The sequence below is a fragment of the Urtica dioica genome, chromosome 6 (genome assembly GCF_054948205.1).
Source record: "Urtica dioica subsp. dioica isolate 48M chromosome 6, U.dioica_male_clone48M_v1_H2, whole genome shotgun sequence".
Classification (NCBI taxonomy): domain Eukaryota; kingdom Viridiplantae; phylum Streptophyta; class Magnoliopsida; order Rosales; family Urticaceae; genus Urtica; species Urtica dioica.
This window is the reverse complement of record NC_142761.1, coordinates 40,090,749-40,105,329: the sequence shown is the minus strand read 5'-3', so window position 1 is coordinate 40,105,329 and position 14,581 is coordinate 40,090,749. Positions and strand designations below refer to the sequence as shown.

The 14,581-nt window shown below is 37.6% G+C and overlaps 2 protein-coding genes across 2 annotated transcripts; one reads left to right on the top strand and one right to left on the bottom strand.

The window, feature by feature from the left end:
• Positions 1-8,198: 8,198 nt before the first annotated feature.
• Positions 8,199-11,492, top strand: LOC149394106 (3'-5' exonuclease-like). Its single transcript, XM_089616369.1, has 6 exons — positions 8,199-8,517; positions 9,010-9,189; positions 10,100-10,230; positions 10,305-10,466; positions 10,992-11,102; positions 11,197-11,492. The coding sequence occupies exons 1-6, from the start codon at positions 8,286-8,288 to the stop codon at positions 11,290-11,292; spliced, it is 912 nt and encodes a 303-aa protein (XP_089472495.1). The 5' UTR covers positions 8,199-8,285; the 3' UTR covers positions 11,293-11,492.
• Positions 11,493-11,992: 500 nt separating this feature from the next.
• On the bottom strand, positions 11,993-13,168 carry LOC149394105 (NADH dehydrogenase [ubiquinone] 1 beta subcomplex subunit 3-A-like). Its single transcript, XM_089616371.1, has 2 exons — positions 12,872-13,168; positions 11,993-12,283 (listed from the first exon to the last, which is right to left on the bottom strand). The coding sequence occupies exon 1, from the start codon at positions 13,098-13,100 to the stop codon at positions 12,876-12,878; it is 225 nt and encodes a 74-aa protein (XP_089472497.1). The 5' UTR covers positions 13,101-13,168; the 3' UTR covers positions 11,993-12,283; positions 12,872-12,875.
• Positions 13,169-14,581: the final 1,413 nt, after the last annotated feature.

Here is a 14,581-nt window from a genome sequence, read left to right as displayed (position 1 = left end):
TAAAAAAAAGCGTTATGCATTTTTATCTTAATCAAACACTTTTTTTTTCGTATGTTGAAAAAAAATATAAAAGAGGTATTGAAATTTACCATTCTCAAAATAGATGTAAATAATATCTTTTCTATTTTCTATGATTAATTACAAAATTCTCCTCTGAACTCTTACGCAATTCACAAAATACCCTCGTAACTTTAAATCGTGTCAAACCTCCCCTCTTGAACTCGTAATTTGTTACAAAATATATCCTTCTGTCTAATATCAGTGGTGTTCGTCATTTTTTTTACACGTGAGAATCACGTGATATGTAGTTTGTGAGAAATTATTAAGAAAACTCCACCATATATATTTCTCTTTTCGCGATTTGTCATCGTCCTCAAAATCATACCGAATCCCTATTTCCTCCTTCCCCAAAAAAATCGCTCTAGTTCTCAACCCAAAATCACCGGACTTAGTTCGAGAGATTCATTCAAGTTGCGAACCATGGATTCCAGGAGTTCTGCGTGTCGAAGGAGTGTAAGTTACGAAGAAGTTTAATTAACTTGTGATTAATCCTCAAAATAGATGTAAATAATATCGTTTTTAGAATTAATTACAAAATTCTCCTCTGAACTCTTACGTGATTCACAAAGTACCATCTGAACTTTAAATCATGTCCAACCTCTCCCTTGAACTCATAATTTGTTTCAAAATATATCCTTCTGTCTAATATTAGTGATGTGTCTGTCATTTTTTTTACACGTGATATGTAGTTTGTGAGAAATTATTAAGATAACTCCACCCTATATATATATATATATATATATATATATATATATATATATATATATATATATATATATATTTTCGTGATTTATCATCGTCCTCAAAATCATACCGAATCCCTAATTCCTCCTTCCCCAAAAAAATCGCTCTAGTTCTCAACCCAAAATCACCAGAGTTCGAGAGATTCATTCAAGTTGTGATCCATGGATTCCAGGAGTTCTGCGTTTCGACATAGTGAAAGTTAAGAAGAAGTTTAATTAACTCCCGAAAGTCGTCACCCAAGGTGTCACATGAATGAGGTTCTATGGATGTTATATGAGTTTATTTAACTCCTGAAAGTCGTCATCGCCCGAGGTGATTTTCACATGTACAAAAACATGACAAACATCACTAATATTAGACGGAAGGATATATAGTAGAGGTGTGCACGGTCCGGTCCGGTCTAAAACCGGTAAAAAAATCAAACCGAACCGGTTTAAACGGTTAAAAAAAAAATAAACCGGACCGGACCAAATAAGAAAAAAAAACGGACCGGACCAAACCGGTTAAAACGGTCCGGTCCGGTTTAAACCGTTTTAGACCATTTAGATCGTTTTAGACCGCACCGTTTTGGACCATTAGACCGTTTTAAACCGGACCGTTTTACTTTTAACATACTTTTTTATTTATATTTTCTTAAATAATATTCGGTCCGGTTCTCTTTTAGACCGTTTTGGACCGTTCTAGACCGGACCGTCTTATATCGGACCAATTTAAACATATTTTTTTAATAATTTTTTATTTAAATACTAACCGGTCCGGTCTAAACCGCGGTTTAAAATTTTTAGACCGGACCGGACCGTTTAAAAGTTCAAACCGAACCGGACCGGACCGGTGAAATTTTAAACCGTTTAAAACCGGACCAACGGTCTAAAAACCAACGGTCCGGTCCGGTTTTCGGTCTTACCGGTTTTTTTGTGCCGCCCTAATATATAGTGAAACAAATTATGAGTTCAGGGGGGAGGTTTGACACGATTTAAAGTTCAAGAGGTACTTAGTGAATCGCATAACTGTTCAAGGGGGAATTTTGTAGTTAATCCTTTATTTATATACTAGGTAGGAATAGCTACGTTCGTGATTAATAGAAATTCAATTAGCACATATAATGCGATTTTTGATTAACAATTGGGACTAAAAAATCGAACCAATATCAATTGAAGATGTAATGTAAAAAAAAAAAATAATTATGTAACATATTAATTATTTGAAGGTTAAGGTCCATCTTGACATCTAAGAATAAATTGTAAAAAAGATTAAAAAATACTTTGTAGAAAAGTACAATATAAATGAACCATTGTGTTTGTGTACACACTAAACATCAAGAAGATTGAGCTCTCAAGATTAATAGCCAAAAGTGTGAAAATTTTAAATATAAATTGGCAAAATTAATATAAAATACTGAGTTTCGATATATATTTGTTATTGAAATTACCAAGTTAACAATTATATGCTTGCAAAACTACATTTGAAAGTGTTGTAATATATTCATCAACAGATATATTAGCACAAAATGAATCATTTTAATCAAATAAAGGTGCATAGACATTTCATTACCAATCTACGACCTTCTAGCATACGGGGCTCTCATTTGTGATGTCGTTGACAACACTATTGTCCCAAAAAAATCCTCCGAGACTTCCACGAAGTTGACATAAATAGGATCTCAAAAGTCTTTGTAAAACGCCATAGAGAATCCGTCGGGACACATGATTCATTCCCCGCACAGCTTAAAACCGCCACCTTTGTATCTACTTCGACAAAAGGCCGAGTAAGTGTCACTACATTAGCTTTGGAGATAGGATGACAAATGTGTTAATCGATTATATCAGGATGACCATCTTCATCAAGTACAATCGTGAATAAAAAACGTCAATTTTTCCTATGAAAAAATAATCCTTCTCTACGAGCAAATCGTTTTCCTACTTCGACTTTCAAATGACATTTTTAGCTTTTCTCGTGGTAACAAGAGTGAAAAAGCTTTGAATTCCCATTGTTGTCTTTGATCTAATAAAGTGAAATATATCTTAAAAATGCCTAGATCATCCTTTTATTGATTTATGGTTTTAAAGTACTTTGATGATATTGTTTTTTTAGATACACTTTTAATACGAAAAAAACACTAAAAGAGAAAGAAAGATAGAAAAACCCTCTTATCAAATAAGACTAATTTTTATATATAATACTTTGAAAAATTGGACAATAGTTACTGTAAACTAATTGATTAAGAAAATAGTCGATGCCCAAATGTATAGTTTTTCCTATAAATTATATTTACTAAAATTTGACATTGTGGATAAAATATATATATATTGTATATAAAATACTTTGTTAGATTAGATATGTAAAGCTTGTTTGATGCCACAAAATAAAATAAATGAGGATGTTAGAATACCAGAGTATAAATGGGTTTTGTGTCATTTGTATTTGCTCTGCCTATGTGGCATTCTCCATCCTGATAGGCCTAAGTATAAATACTGTCTATTCTCTTTTGTATGTGAACATAGAGATTGGAATATACAATTACAGCTTTCTCTTTCTCGTCTTTCCCAATCTCTCCCAAATCCTTTCATGGTATCAGAGCTTTAGGTTTTCAAAAAAAAAAAATGGCGAGCGAAGATCAATCGTCAATGGCCACGGAGGAAAGTTCACTGTCTGCAACAGCACTGAGAACAATCATTCCGATTGCGTTCAACAATGCAATTTCGGTGAAGCTTGACGTCAATAATTTTCTGGTTTGGAGAAAGCAAGTTCTCGCGGCAGTGAAAGGCTACAAGCTTTCTGGATTTCTCACCGGAATCTCCTCTGCTCCAATTCAGTTTCTCTCTATATCAGACAAAGAGATCGGAGCTGTCAATCCTTGATTCAGCGATTGGGAGCAGCAAGATCAACTACTTGTCTCTTGGCTGCTCTCATCGATGAGTGAAGGTGTGCTGTCTCGAATGATCAACTGCGATACAAGCGCTCAGATCTGGAGTACGCTCGAGGTTTATTTTGCTGCTCAAGTTCGAGCCAAAATCTCTCAATATCAGACTCAGCTCCAACAATTGAAGAAAAATTCATTGTCAATGAATGAGTATCTACTCAAGGTTCGTCACACTGTAGATCTTCTGAGTCTTGTTGGTGAAGATGTGAGCGTGAGAGCTCATGTGGATGCGATTTGTAATGGCCTTCCTGCTGAGTACGATACGTTCGTTCTAGCAACAACAGCTCGAAGCGAGGATTTCACGGTTGAGACTTTTGAGTCACTCCTTCTTGCTCAAGAGTCTCGGATTGAGACTAGGATGCGAGAACTCGAGTCCTCTGTGTCCAAATCCGTGAATCTGGCTAGTCACTCCACAGATCGGAAGAAACCTGAAGCAAATGAAAACCTCAATCCTAATGCCAACTTTGCCTCTTCATCGCCGGTGCACAGAGGTGGCAGAGGAGGTCGTGGTCGTGGTAGATCGAATCGTGGCTACTGGAGTGGTGGTGGATCCAAGCCGGTTTGTCAAGTCTGCGGTAGAATCGGTCATGTTGCTCTTGACTGCTTCTACAGGTATGATGACTCGTACAGATCTCAAACTCAGCAGCAGTTTCGTGGTGGATTCAATCGAGGAAGAGGTTTTGGTCGTGGTTCTCAACCTCAAGCAATGTTTGCTGCTCCAGCTCAGGCCTACTTTGCTGCCTCTCCTCACTACACTCCAGACCAGAATTGGTATCCAGATTCTGGTGCCTCCTCTCATGTCACTGCCGATCTGAACAATCTCGCATTCCAGTCCGACTATCATGGTCAGGATCAGGTTCATATTGGCAATGGTAAGGGTTTACCTATTCTACATATTGGTCATTCTCTTATCTCAAGTCCTTCCACTTCTCAGAAATTGAGTCTGTCAAATTTGCTTCATGTGCCTGAAATCACAAAGAATTTGCTTAGTGTTTCTCAGTTCTGTCGTGATAATAACGTGTTCTTTGAATTCTTTTCCGATTGTTGTTTTGTTAAGGATCGGAGTACTCTCACTACTCTTCTGGAAGGCAAGCTTAGGGATGGCCTGTATACCTTTGATCCCTCTCAAATGTCTATTGTGAAGTCGTCCAAAGCGTCAGTCTCAGAGTCATTTCCAGTCAAACACAGTGTTCTCAGTGTTTCCAAGTCCACTCCCTTTGTTGATTTCTCTGTTTGGCATGACCGATTGGGTCATCCATCTTCTCAAATTGTTAAGTCTGTCTTGGTCAAATGTAATAAACAAGTGTGTACTAAGAATGCTGATTTTTTTTGTGATTCGTGTTGTTATGGGAAAATTCATAGATTTCCTTTTCCTGCGTCTCATTCTATTTACACTGAACCTCTTCAGCTTGTTCATACTGATCTTTGGGGACCTGCTCATATGGTTTCAAAAAATGGTTATAGATATTATATTGCGTTCATTGATGCTTTCTCTCGTTTTACCTGGATTTATATGCTCAAACACAAGTCTGATGCATTGCATGTTTTCAAGAGTTTCAAAGCTCAAGTTGAACTTCAAACATCTCATAAACTTAAATCTATTCAATCTGATGGTGGCGGTGAGTTTGTTGCTTTCTCGAATTTTCTTGCCTCACACGGTATTGTTCACCGTGTGTCGTGTCCTCATACGCACCAACAAAATGGTCTTGTCGAGCGTAAACACCGTCATATAGTCGAAAATGGTCTTACTCTCCTTGCTAAGTCTGGTCTCGGTTTTGAGTTTTGGGATGAGGCTTTTCGCACAGCTGTGTATCTTCATAATCGTCTTCCTACTCCTGTTTTGAATAATTCCTCTCCCATTGAGGTCCTTGACAAGGTCAAACCAGATTATAGCTTGTTACGTGTGTTTGGTTGTGCGTGTTATCCGAATATTCGCGCGTTCAATCGTCATAAGCTTGATTTTCGGACTGTTGAGTGTACCTTTATTGGTTATAGTCTCAATCATCGTGGTTATAAGTGTTTATCCCCAACAGGTCGTCTCTATATCTCTCGTGATGTTGTCTTTAATGAGCGTCACTTTCCTCACAAAATGTCCAACTCTCTTTCTGTTCCGTCATCAAGTTCGAGTGTTCCTTCTAGTCTCTGTTCAGCTCAAATTCCTCTTGTTCCAGTGTCTCATGTGTCAACTCCGTTGTCTTTGACCAATAATGTGAATCGGTTGAACCCTTTACCTGTCGATCATGTTCCTGTTGATGAGTGCTTTGCAGTGCAGCCGCAGATTGGTTCTTTGCAGGCTCAGGATGATACAGCTCCGGCTGTTTCAGTGTGTTCTTCATCACATCCTGCTCCCGTGTCTCATACTGCTCCGACGGTGAATGCTCATCCTATGGTGACTAGAGGAAAGTTGGGTGTGTTCAAGCATCGTGTTCTTGTCGCTGCTCGAGAGCCATTTAATGTGGCGGAGGCTTTGAATCATGATGGTTGGACTGCTGCCATGAAAGCTGAGCTGTCTGCTCTTGATCGAAATAGAACTTGGGATTTGGTTCCGGCTCCGCCTGATCGCCGTCTTGTTGGCTGCAAGTGGGTCTTCAAGGTTAAGGAGCATCCGGATGGCACGTTGAATAAACTCAAAGCCCGGCTCGTTGCTCAAGGGTGTAGTCAAGTGGCTGGATGTGATTACGGTGAAACCTTTAGCCCTGTAGCTAAGCACACCACGATTCGTGTTCTTCTCACACGTGCTGTCTCTCAGAACTGGTCAATTCGTCAGTTGGACATTGACAACGCGTTTCTTAATGGTGATCTCCATGAAGATGTTTTTATGCGTCAGCCTCCGGGGTTTACTGATCCGAGGTTTCCAAGGCACGTGTGCAAGCTTCGGAAATCTCTTTATGGTCTTAAACAGGCGCCTCGTGCCTGGTATGAGAAGCTGCAAACTGCTTTGTTTGAGTTAGGCTTTGCTGTGTCTCGGGCTGATAACTCGTTGTTCATAAAATATTCTGGTGGCGATTCGTTGTTTGTGTTGGTTTATGTTGATGATATTCTTCTCACTGGGTCTTCGTCTTCGGCGATCGAGGATTTGCTTCGCTGTCTTCAGCGGCGTTTCTCGCTGAAAGATCTCGGCTCTCTCAGCTATTTCTTAGGCATTCAGGTCTCCTCCATGGCTCACAGTTTGGTCTTGTCTCAGGAGAAGTATATTCATGACCTTTTACTTCGAGCGAATATGCTCAATGCCAAGCCCATGCCTTCGCCGATGGCTACGTCTCCTAGCCTTTCCAAGTTTGTCTCTCCTCTTCTCTCGGATCCACACCAGTATAGGAGCATTGTGGGGGCGCTGCAATATGTGACGATTACCAGGCCCGATATCGCGTTTGCTGTGAATAAAGTGTGCCAATTTATGCACGAACCTCGTGAGGCACATTGGAAGGCGGTCAAGCGAATTTTACGTTACCTCGCTGGCACTGCTGCGTTGGGGATTCGCATCAGCCGTGCCTCTCACATGAACATCACTGGTTTCTGTGACGCAGACTGGGGTGCTGATCCGGATGATCGGCGCTCAACCTCTGGTCACTGCGTGTTCGTGGGTCCTAATTTGGTGTCTTGGTCCTCGAGGAAACAGCATACCTTGTCTCAGAGTACTGCAGAGGCAGAGTTTCGAAGTATTGCCTCCGTTGTGTCTGAGATCTCTTGGGTTCGTGCGCTTCTGACTGAACTTGCTGTACCTCAATCCCGGCCACCGGATGTCTGGTGTGATAATGCAAGTGCGGTCATGATTTCTGCTAACCCGGTTCTTCACGCGCGTACGAAGCATGTGGAGATGGACCTCTACTTTGTTCGTGAAAAGGTAGCGGCTGGTCTGATCCGTGTGAAGCATATCCCGGCGTCAGAGCAAATCGCTGATGTTCTTACCAAACCCATCTCGAATTCTTCCTTTCCGGCGCTTCGGTCCAAACTCACAGTCTTTGATGCATAGACTGTTTCGTTTGAGGGGGGCTGTTAGAATACCAGAGTATAAATGGGTTTTGTGTCATTTGTATTTGCTCTGCCTATGTGGCATTCTCCATCCTGATAGGCCTAAGTATAAATACTGTCTATTCTCTTTTGTATGTGAACATAGAGATTGGAATATACAATTACAGCTTTCTCTTTCTCATCTTTCCCAATCTCTCCCAAATCCTTTCAGAGGATCCTGACAAAGTGCTGGAATTTAATAATAGATGTATTTAGTATTATTTATATGACATCAAGTTGTTATATATTTTTTTTTATTTATATTAAATGATATATTTTAAAATATTTTAATTTGATATCTATCATCGATCATCTTCGATTTCATTTTTTTGGTTCGCACAGCGATTTTGCAGATGCCCTTTAAAAAAAATAAAAAATAAAACTCATTTAAAAAAAATGTATGATAGTTTGTTTTCTTATGAATTATGAAATTAAGGAAAGTTTAATAATAAAAAATATAAAGCTAAATTAATGCGATTCTGAAGAAACTGGACTCGTAATTTTTTTTTTCTTTCTTTAAAAAAAACAAGAATGAGTGGTAAAGAGAGTGAAAATGGAGCGAAACAATGGCGGCCAAGTGTCAGCATCTTCATCGTCGCAGTGGAACGACGACAGTGACGACGAACCGTTTACAGACCAAGATCTCGACACCATCGAAGCTGCTTTCCGATCGGCCTCGAAAATCCGCCGCACCGGCGACGACGGCGATCTCCGTCGCCGCCGACTTCCCAACTCCGTCCTCGCTCTACAGCATCCTCGTCCATTCTCTCCATCTCCTTGCCAGGGTCTCTCTCTCTCTCTCTCTCTCTTGTTGGATAGGAATTCAGTTTGTTCGTCACTAAGTTTGTCTGTTTCGTTTAGGTTTTTGGAAGCAAGTGAATGATAGTGTAAGATTGTGAAACTTGAATAAATTTGCATTGGCCCGAAAGTACCAAATGCCGTGCGATAAATGAAGTGAATTGTTCTTTCACGATTAAGAAATGATTTATGTTTAAGTGTTTGTTTTATTCTCTCTCGTTACGTATCAATCTGAAACACAAGCAACTTAAAAAAAAAAAATGGTTGCTTCATTCCCATTGTAATTTTAGTTGGCCATGGTTTGTCTTTTATAAGGTTTACCAAGAGAAAGAGTCATTTATGTGGTTTTTAAGAAACTTGTTCACAGGATTATGTTTATTTCAAATTTATCAGGCTTTAATATATCTACCATTGTATATATGAGGAATGCAATATTGTCTTTTTGAATGATCGTTCTTGTAAACTTGATTTGATCACAGGAACCGCGAAGCTGAAATACCCTGTGATGAAATTCCGAGGGATAATCAAGTATAGCAAGACAGCAAGCGAGGTTGAAAGAGCGGCAACGGAACTTCTTGAGATTGTTAGAGCGAAGAGAAAAGAAGTTGGACAAGTTGCGATCGGGTTCGACATTGAATGGAAAGCTTCGTTCAGAAAAGGTTTTTTTTTTTTTTTTTTTCTGTCTCTCTCTCTCTCAATGGTCTTGTTAGCTTGGCTTTTGAGCTAGTATCACTCGTCAATCTTGAATCTCGTCTTAAACTGATAATAATTCAACTACTTAGCACACAATGGCTTTATGATTGATAGTTTTAATTAGGAACAAGATTTGTATTAGTATTCGTCAAGTCGTAAAATTACCTTATGTTTTCAAGGAGTGCTTTTTAACGTCATTTGGAACAAGTCTAGGGAAAGGATGAGATCAAAGCTTGGGAAAAAGAGCTAGAAGGTATGAAATATAAGCAATCTCTATCGTGCATTGCAATTTATATATGAATGCTCAATAGCTTAATAATTCATCTTGGCGGTCCCAAGATCGGTCCCTAATGCTCAAAATCTTGCGGCTGGGAGGGTCCGTTGATCAAATTGCCATCTAAAAAAAAAAAAAATCCAATCCTAGAAAAAGAGTGTATAATTACAAATTTACATGATGTTAGTGCTATGTAGAGTCCAAAGTCTGTTCCGCTCTGGTTCTCTCTTACTTAATTGCTTGTACCCGGAACTAGACTTTGACTCGTGCTGTATTCGACCCAAGAAACATAAAGGATTTTGTTACAGCTAGAGCTTGCATATATATTATAGAATTATAGTAATAAGTAGATAAGTAAGGGGTTAAAATAGATTACAAAGCTAAGTTAGCTTATAGACAATAGCGATCCGTGGAGAAGAGGATCATGAAATTGTAGGGAGGAAGAGATTCCGTGGCCTCTCGGAAGTCCGATAGCTTAATCACATGTCGCCCAATAAAATATAACGGAACAATTTTTCCCTTTCTAATTATTCATTTGTCGGATGCTTTGAATCTTTTGCCCAAATTTTTTTACCTTCTAAAGAAAAACTTAAATACTTCAGGGGCTTCACCTGGAAAAGTTGCAGTTATGCAATTGTGTGTCGATGCTAATCATTGTCACGTAATGCACATCTTTCACTCTGGCATACCTAAACGTCTACAGTCCCTTCTTGAGAATTCTATGCTTCTTAAGGTCAGCGATTTTTTTTTTAGCCTGTTTTCTCTGCCTATGATACAATCATCATGTCGAATATAACATTTTCCCAGGTCGGAGTTGGCATCGGCAATGATGCTGTTAAGGTTTTCAAAGACTATAACGTAACTGTTGAAGCAGTGGAAGAGCTTGGCTGTCTAGCCAGGCAAAAAATTGCTGGAGAGTCTCGGAGTTGGGGTCTTGCTTCTCTTACTGAGAACCTAGTATCTAAACAGGTGTTCATTCATATGGCTTTTCTATGACAAAAATTATTGGTCCCCTTTTCTTTCTTAACAACCATATACTTTACTTCTAATTCTTGGTAAAACTACTTAATGAATGGATGATGAACATTAAGGGTGTCATTACCAATACCCGCTTATACTAGCTTTATTGCTATTTCAAAATTATTAAAAATAATTAAATATGAATAAAAATTGCAAAAACGAAAAACTATTATAAAACAAAAAAGTTTATGCAATATCACGATTCCATTATCTTTTGACATAATCGTGTTTTACAAGTTTGAACCCCACAAGTTTAGATTTTTTTTTTTTTTTTTTTTTTTTTTTTTGCTGTTTGCGTATTAGGTGTCTAATAACGTGATATAATTTATGCAGCAGTCATTTTTAGATTGAGAACAAATAGGTTGAAGAGATGAGAGAATCCATTTATTTAATTGATGGCATGCGATTCCGTGGCATAGCTTCACATACTCTGTATCCACTAATCTGATTTATTTAATCTCAATGAAACTGCAGCTCCTTAAGAGCAAAAAGATTCAACTAGGAAATTGGGAGGTCAATAGTCTATCCAAGGACCAGTTAGACTATGCCGCGACCGATGCTTTTGCTTCGTGGTATCTGTACCAGGTAGTTCATATTTATAATTATTTATTATAAACATAAATATAAATCATCCTACTTCCTATTGTTGTTTGTTGATGTTGTTCCACTGGTTCTTCAGGTTTTGAGAACCCTCCCTGATCTAGAAAAGGTTTCTGATGTCAAAACCGGAGAAGTAAAAGACGCTTTGCCATCTCCGCAGAAACCTTTGTCTTAGCAATTAGAATTGTAGATTATCCATCTGTATGATGTTTGGTATTCTTGTTCGGGTTTACTATTGGTTTTCATTTAGAGTTCAGGTTTACGTGATCCCGACATTACCTTCTTTAATTTCATTTTAAGTTAAGTGTGTTGTACCGCGGAAATAATAATGTATTCTTTCTTTACAAGTCGATGAGGACTCATTTGGAGAAATAATTAGTAAGGGAAATCTTATGTACTTGGTAACTGATGAAATGATTTTCAGTTTCAGATTTAGGACATAATAAGCCTCCATTAAAAAAAAAAATGGCAACCCGGGTTTGGCATGTTCAGGGTTATGACACGTTGTTTGATAGGATAAAAAGATAAAAAGACATTCATTTATATTGGCACTGATCACATGAAAAATGAAATTTGCATTGTTAACTTCGGGAGACGATTTTGAATCAGTTGAAATTTGGTTCAATTTACAAAACTTGATTCTGAAGAAAATCCCGAAGATGGGATTGTATGGTTTCTTCTTATTTTAAGATTTATGAAAGTTGACCATGATAAGAGTTTTGGAAAAGGCTCTCGGTATTTAATATAACAAATCGTGTTCATTTTTAACAGGATTGAAGTGAGTAGTCATAGCCTGAATGACAACGCAGGATAACTTCAGTCTTGAATTATTTTTTGATACCAGGAAAGAGAAATAAGAAAAATCAATGTAAAAAAAAAAAAAAAATTAAACCAACGAGCTATATTCCAACTTAGAATATAATCTTTGAAACACCTAAAATAAAATACAGGTAAAAGGAAGCCGAGTAGGATCTCAAAAGGTACAAATCCAATAACTTGAACCAGAAACACAAAACATTGTCCATAGTTTCTTTCCCCACACACAAGATTTAATTCTCAAGTATTTTTTGTGAACAGCGAAACTTATTTCTAAACCGGACCCAAATAGACAGTTCAGATGAAAAAAAAATCCCATCTCCAAGACTTAGAGATTCCTTATGCCACCCCTATTTGTCAAGAAACAATACACAAAGGAGAAGAGAAATCATTAGTACCAGTAGATACAAAACGACAACACAGCATAGTAAACCAAATCCAGATTTCAGCTGATTAAAATCCATCAACTATGAAAGAAACACTTCAGCAATGAGATTAGGAACACTTCAGCAATGATTAAAATCCCTATTTTGCTTTCTTCTTTCTCTTTTTTATTCAAAGATTAGGAGCACTGTGTTGCATAGCAGTTCTAGCAATCGGAGAGGAAAAGAAAAAAAAAACACAAATTTAAGGACGAGATTAGGAACAAGAATAGAAACAATTTGCTTTATAATTTGTGAATTACACATTAAGCAGAATGAAAATTTGATCCATGCTGTGTTCACTTCAATTAATTAAACCTTAGGTTATGAATTCGAGAGAGGAATACAATAGAAAACCTAATCGGAAATTAGGTTAAGAAAAAAAAAAGAGAGATCCGAGACCTCACAAATGGTCGGAAGAACCAACATTGATAAAGTCCAGGGTTTCCTCATCCAAAATTCCAAACAAACAGACGATCGATTTCTGTAATTAATTCAGCACGAAAGAGGAATTGCCTGATCAGTGAGAGGAAGGATTTTGTTGGTGGTGCTGGTCATGGGAAGGGACGTAGAAGCGATCGTAGAGCTGTTCGGCGACGAGATAAGCGCCGAAGGCAACGACGGCGATTCCGAGTCCGGGAAAGGCGTGTCGGAACTGATTCGACAGCATCGGATGCTTCCTCCATTCGTCCCTCCTCTTGAAAAACTCCCCAGTCGTCCCCAGAGCCTTCTGCTGCTTCCCCATTCTCTCTCTCTCTCTCTCTCCTCTCTCTCTCTCTCTGCTTCTGAATTCTGATTTCTCTCTTTTTCCTTTTTCGTTTTTTATTTTTCTCTCCTGTTTTCTATTTTTTTTTTAAAAAAAACCTCTTTGGGCTCCAAAGTTTGGAGGGGGAGACCGGAAGAGCAAATCCAGCCCAGCCCAATAGCCTAGAGTATATTTATTTATTTATTTTTGGCTAATTCAAAAAGAAATTGTAAAGACGGTTCCAAACATCACGTTTGAAATATAACTAACGTTTGAAAACTTATTAGAAAATAGCTAAAAGATGAGATGGCACTTGTAAAAGTCATTTAAATTTTCCATTTTGTCATTCTGGCCTTTTTTTTGCTACAATGATTAATCACTTTCTCTCTCATATATATATTTTTTCCCTTCATCAAAACTTCAAAAATCCATATATTTCTCATATGAACTCGAAATTGAGTGATCATAAATCCTACTCATGGCGAGGAGAACTTAAAAAATAGACCTATTGTGTTAGATGAAAATCGTGTCTACTACTGTAGAATTCCGTCGAAGTTCACCATTGGTACAATAATTGTCAAAATTTTAAATTATTTACATTTTTTGTTAATTATAACATGCTTAATATAAGAGTATTTGAGTAAAATATAATTGTCATTGGCTATTTTCCTAAACGTTTGCAAACATTGATTACATTCCAATTTTATTGTAAACAGTTTCAATTAAGGTTTTCTTAATTCTATACTGTTAAGTTTAAAATAACAATAAAATAATTAGTATTTTTTAAAATGAGAAATTTATGAAATTTTAAAAAATGGAAGAGAATCACCATTTTCAAATGCGGTATTTGTGAAATATCTCATCCAATAATGTTGTGAAATTTGTTGTAACAAGCCAAGTTTGCAATTCTTATTGGGGGAATAGCTCAAGTTTCATTTTATTAAGCAAATAACCCATATATTTGGCTAAGACTATAATACCCTCACTTCCTTCGCGAATAGGTTAATTTAATTAACGTACTGGAGTGAGTTAGGTTAATTAATTAACTTATTGGTTGAATATTAGCTTAGGTTCTTATTTTTTTTGTGAGTAAAGTTAATTTACTAAATGATTGAATTAGGAATTAGGTTAATTAATTGAATGCTTCGAATATCAATTGACTTACGTTCTTATTTTTGTTAATATTTTGTGAATTTCAAATCATTCACGAATCAGTTAATTAATTAACCTAACTCACTCCAGTACGTTAATTAAATTAACCTATTTGCGAATTTACAGTGAATCAACAAAATCGGAGATTTTTCTTTCTCTTCTTCTTTTTCTGCGGCGAGGATTCGTCGAGGCCTTCGTCGAACCGGTTCGACTCGAGGCGGAGAGTCAGCAGTCTCGGGAGACGAGCGAGCTCGGTCGCGGAATCTCGCTGGTGAAACGGTTATGCGAGAATCCAGTCTTTGGACTCGCCGCAACTTCGAGATCCCGGA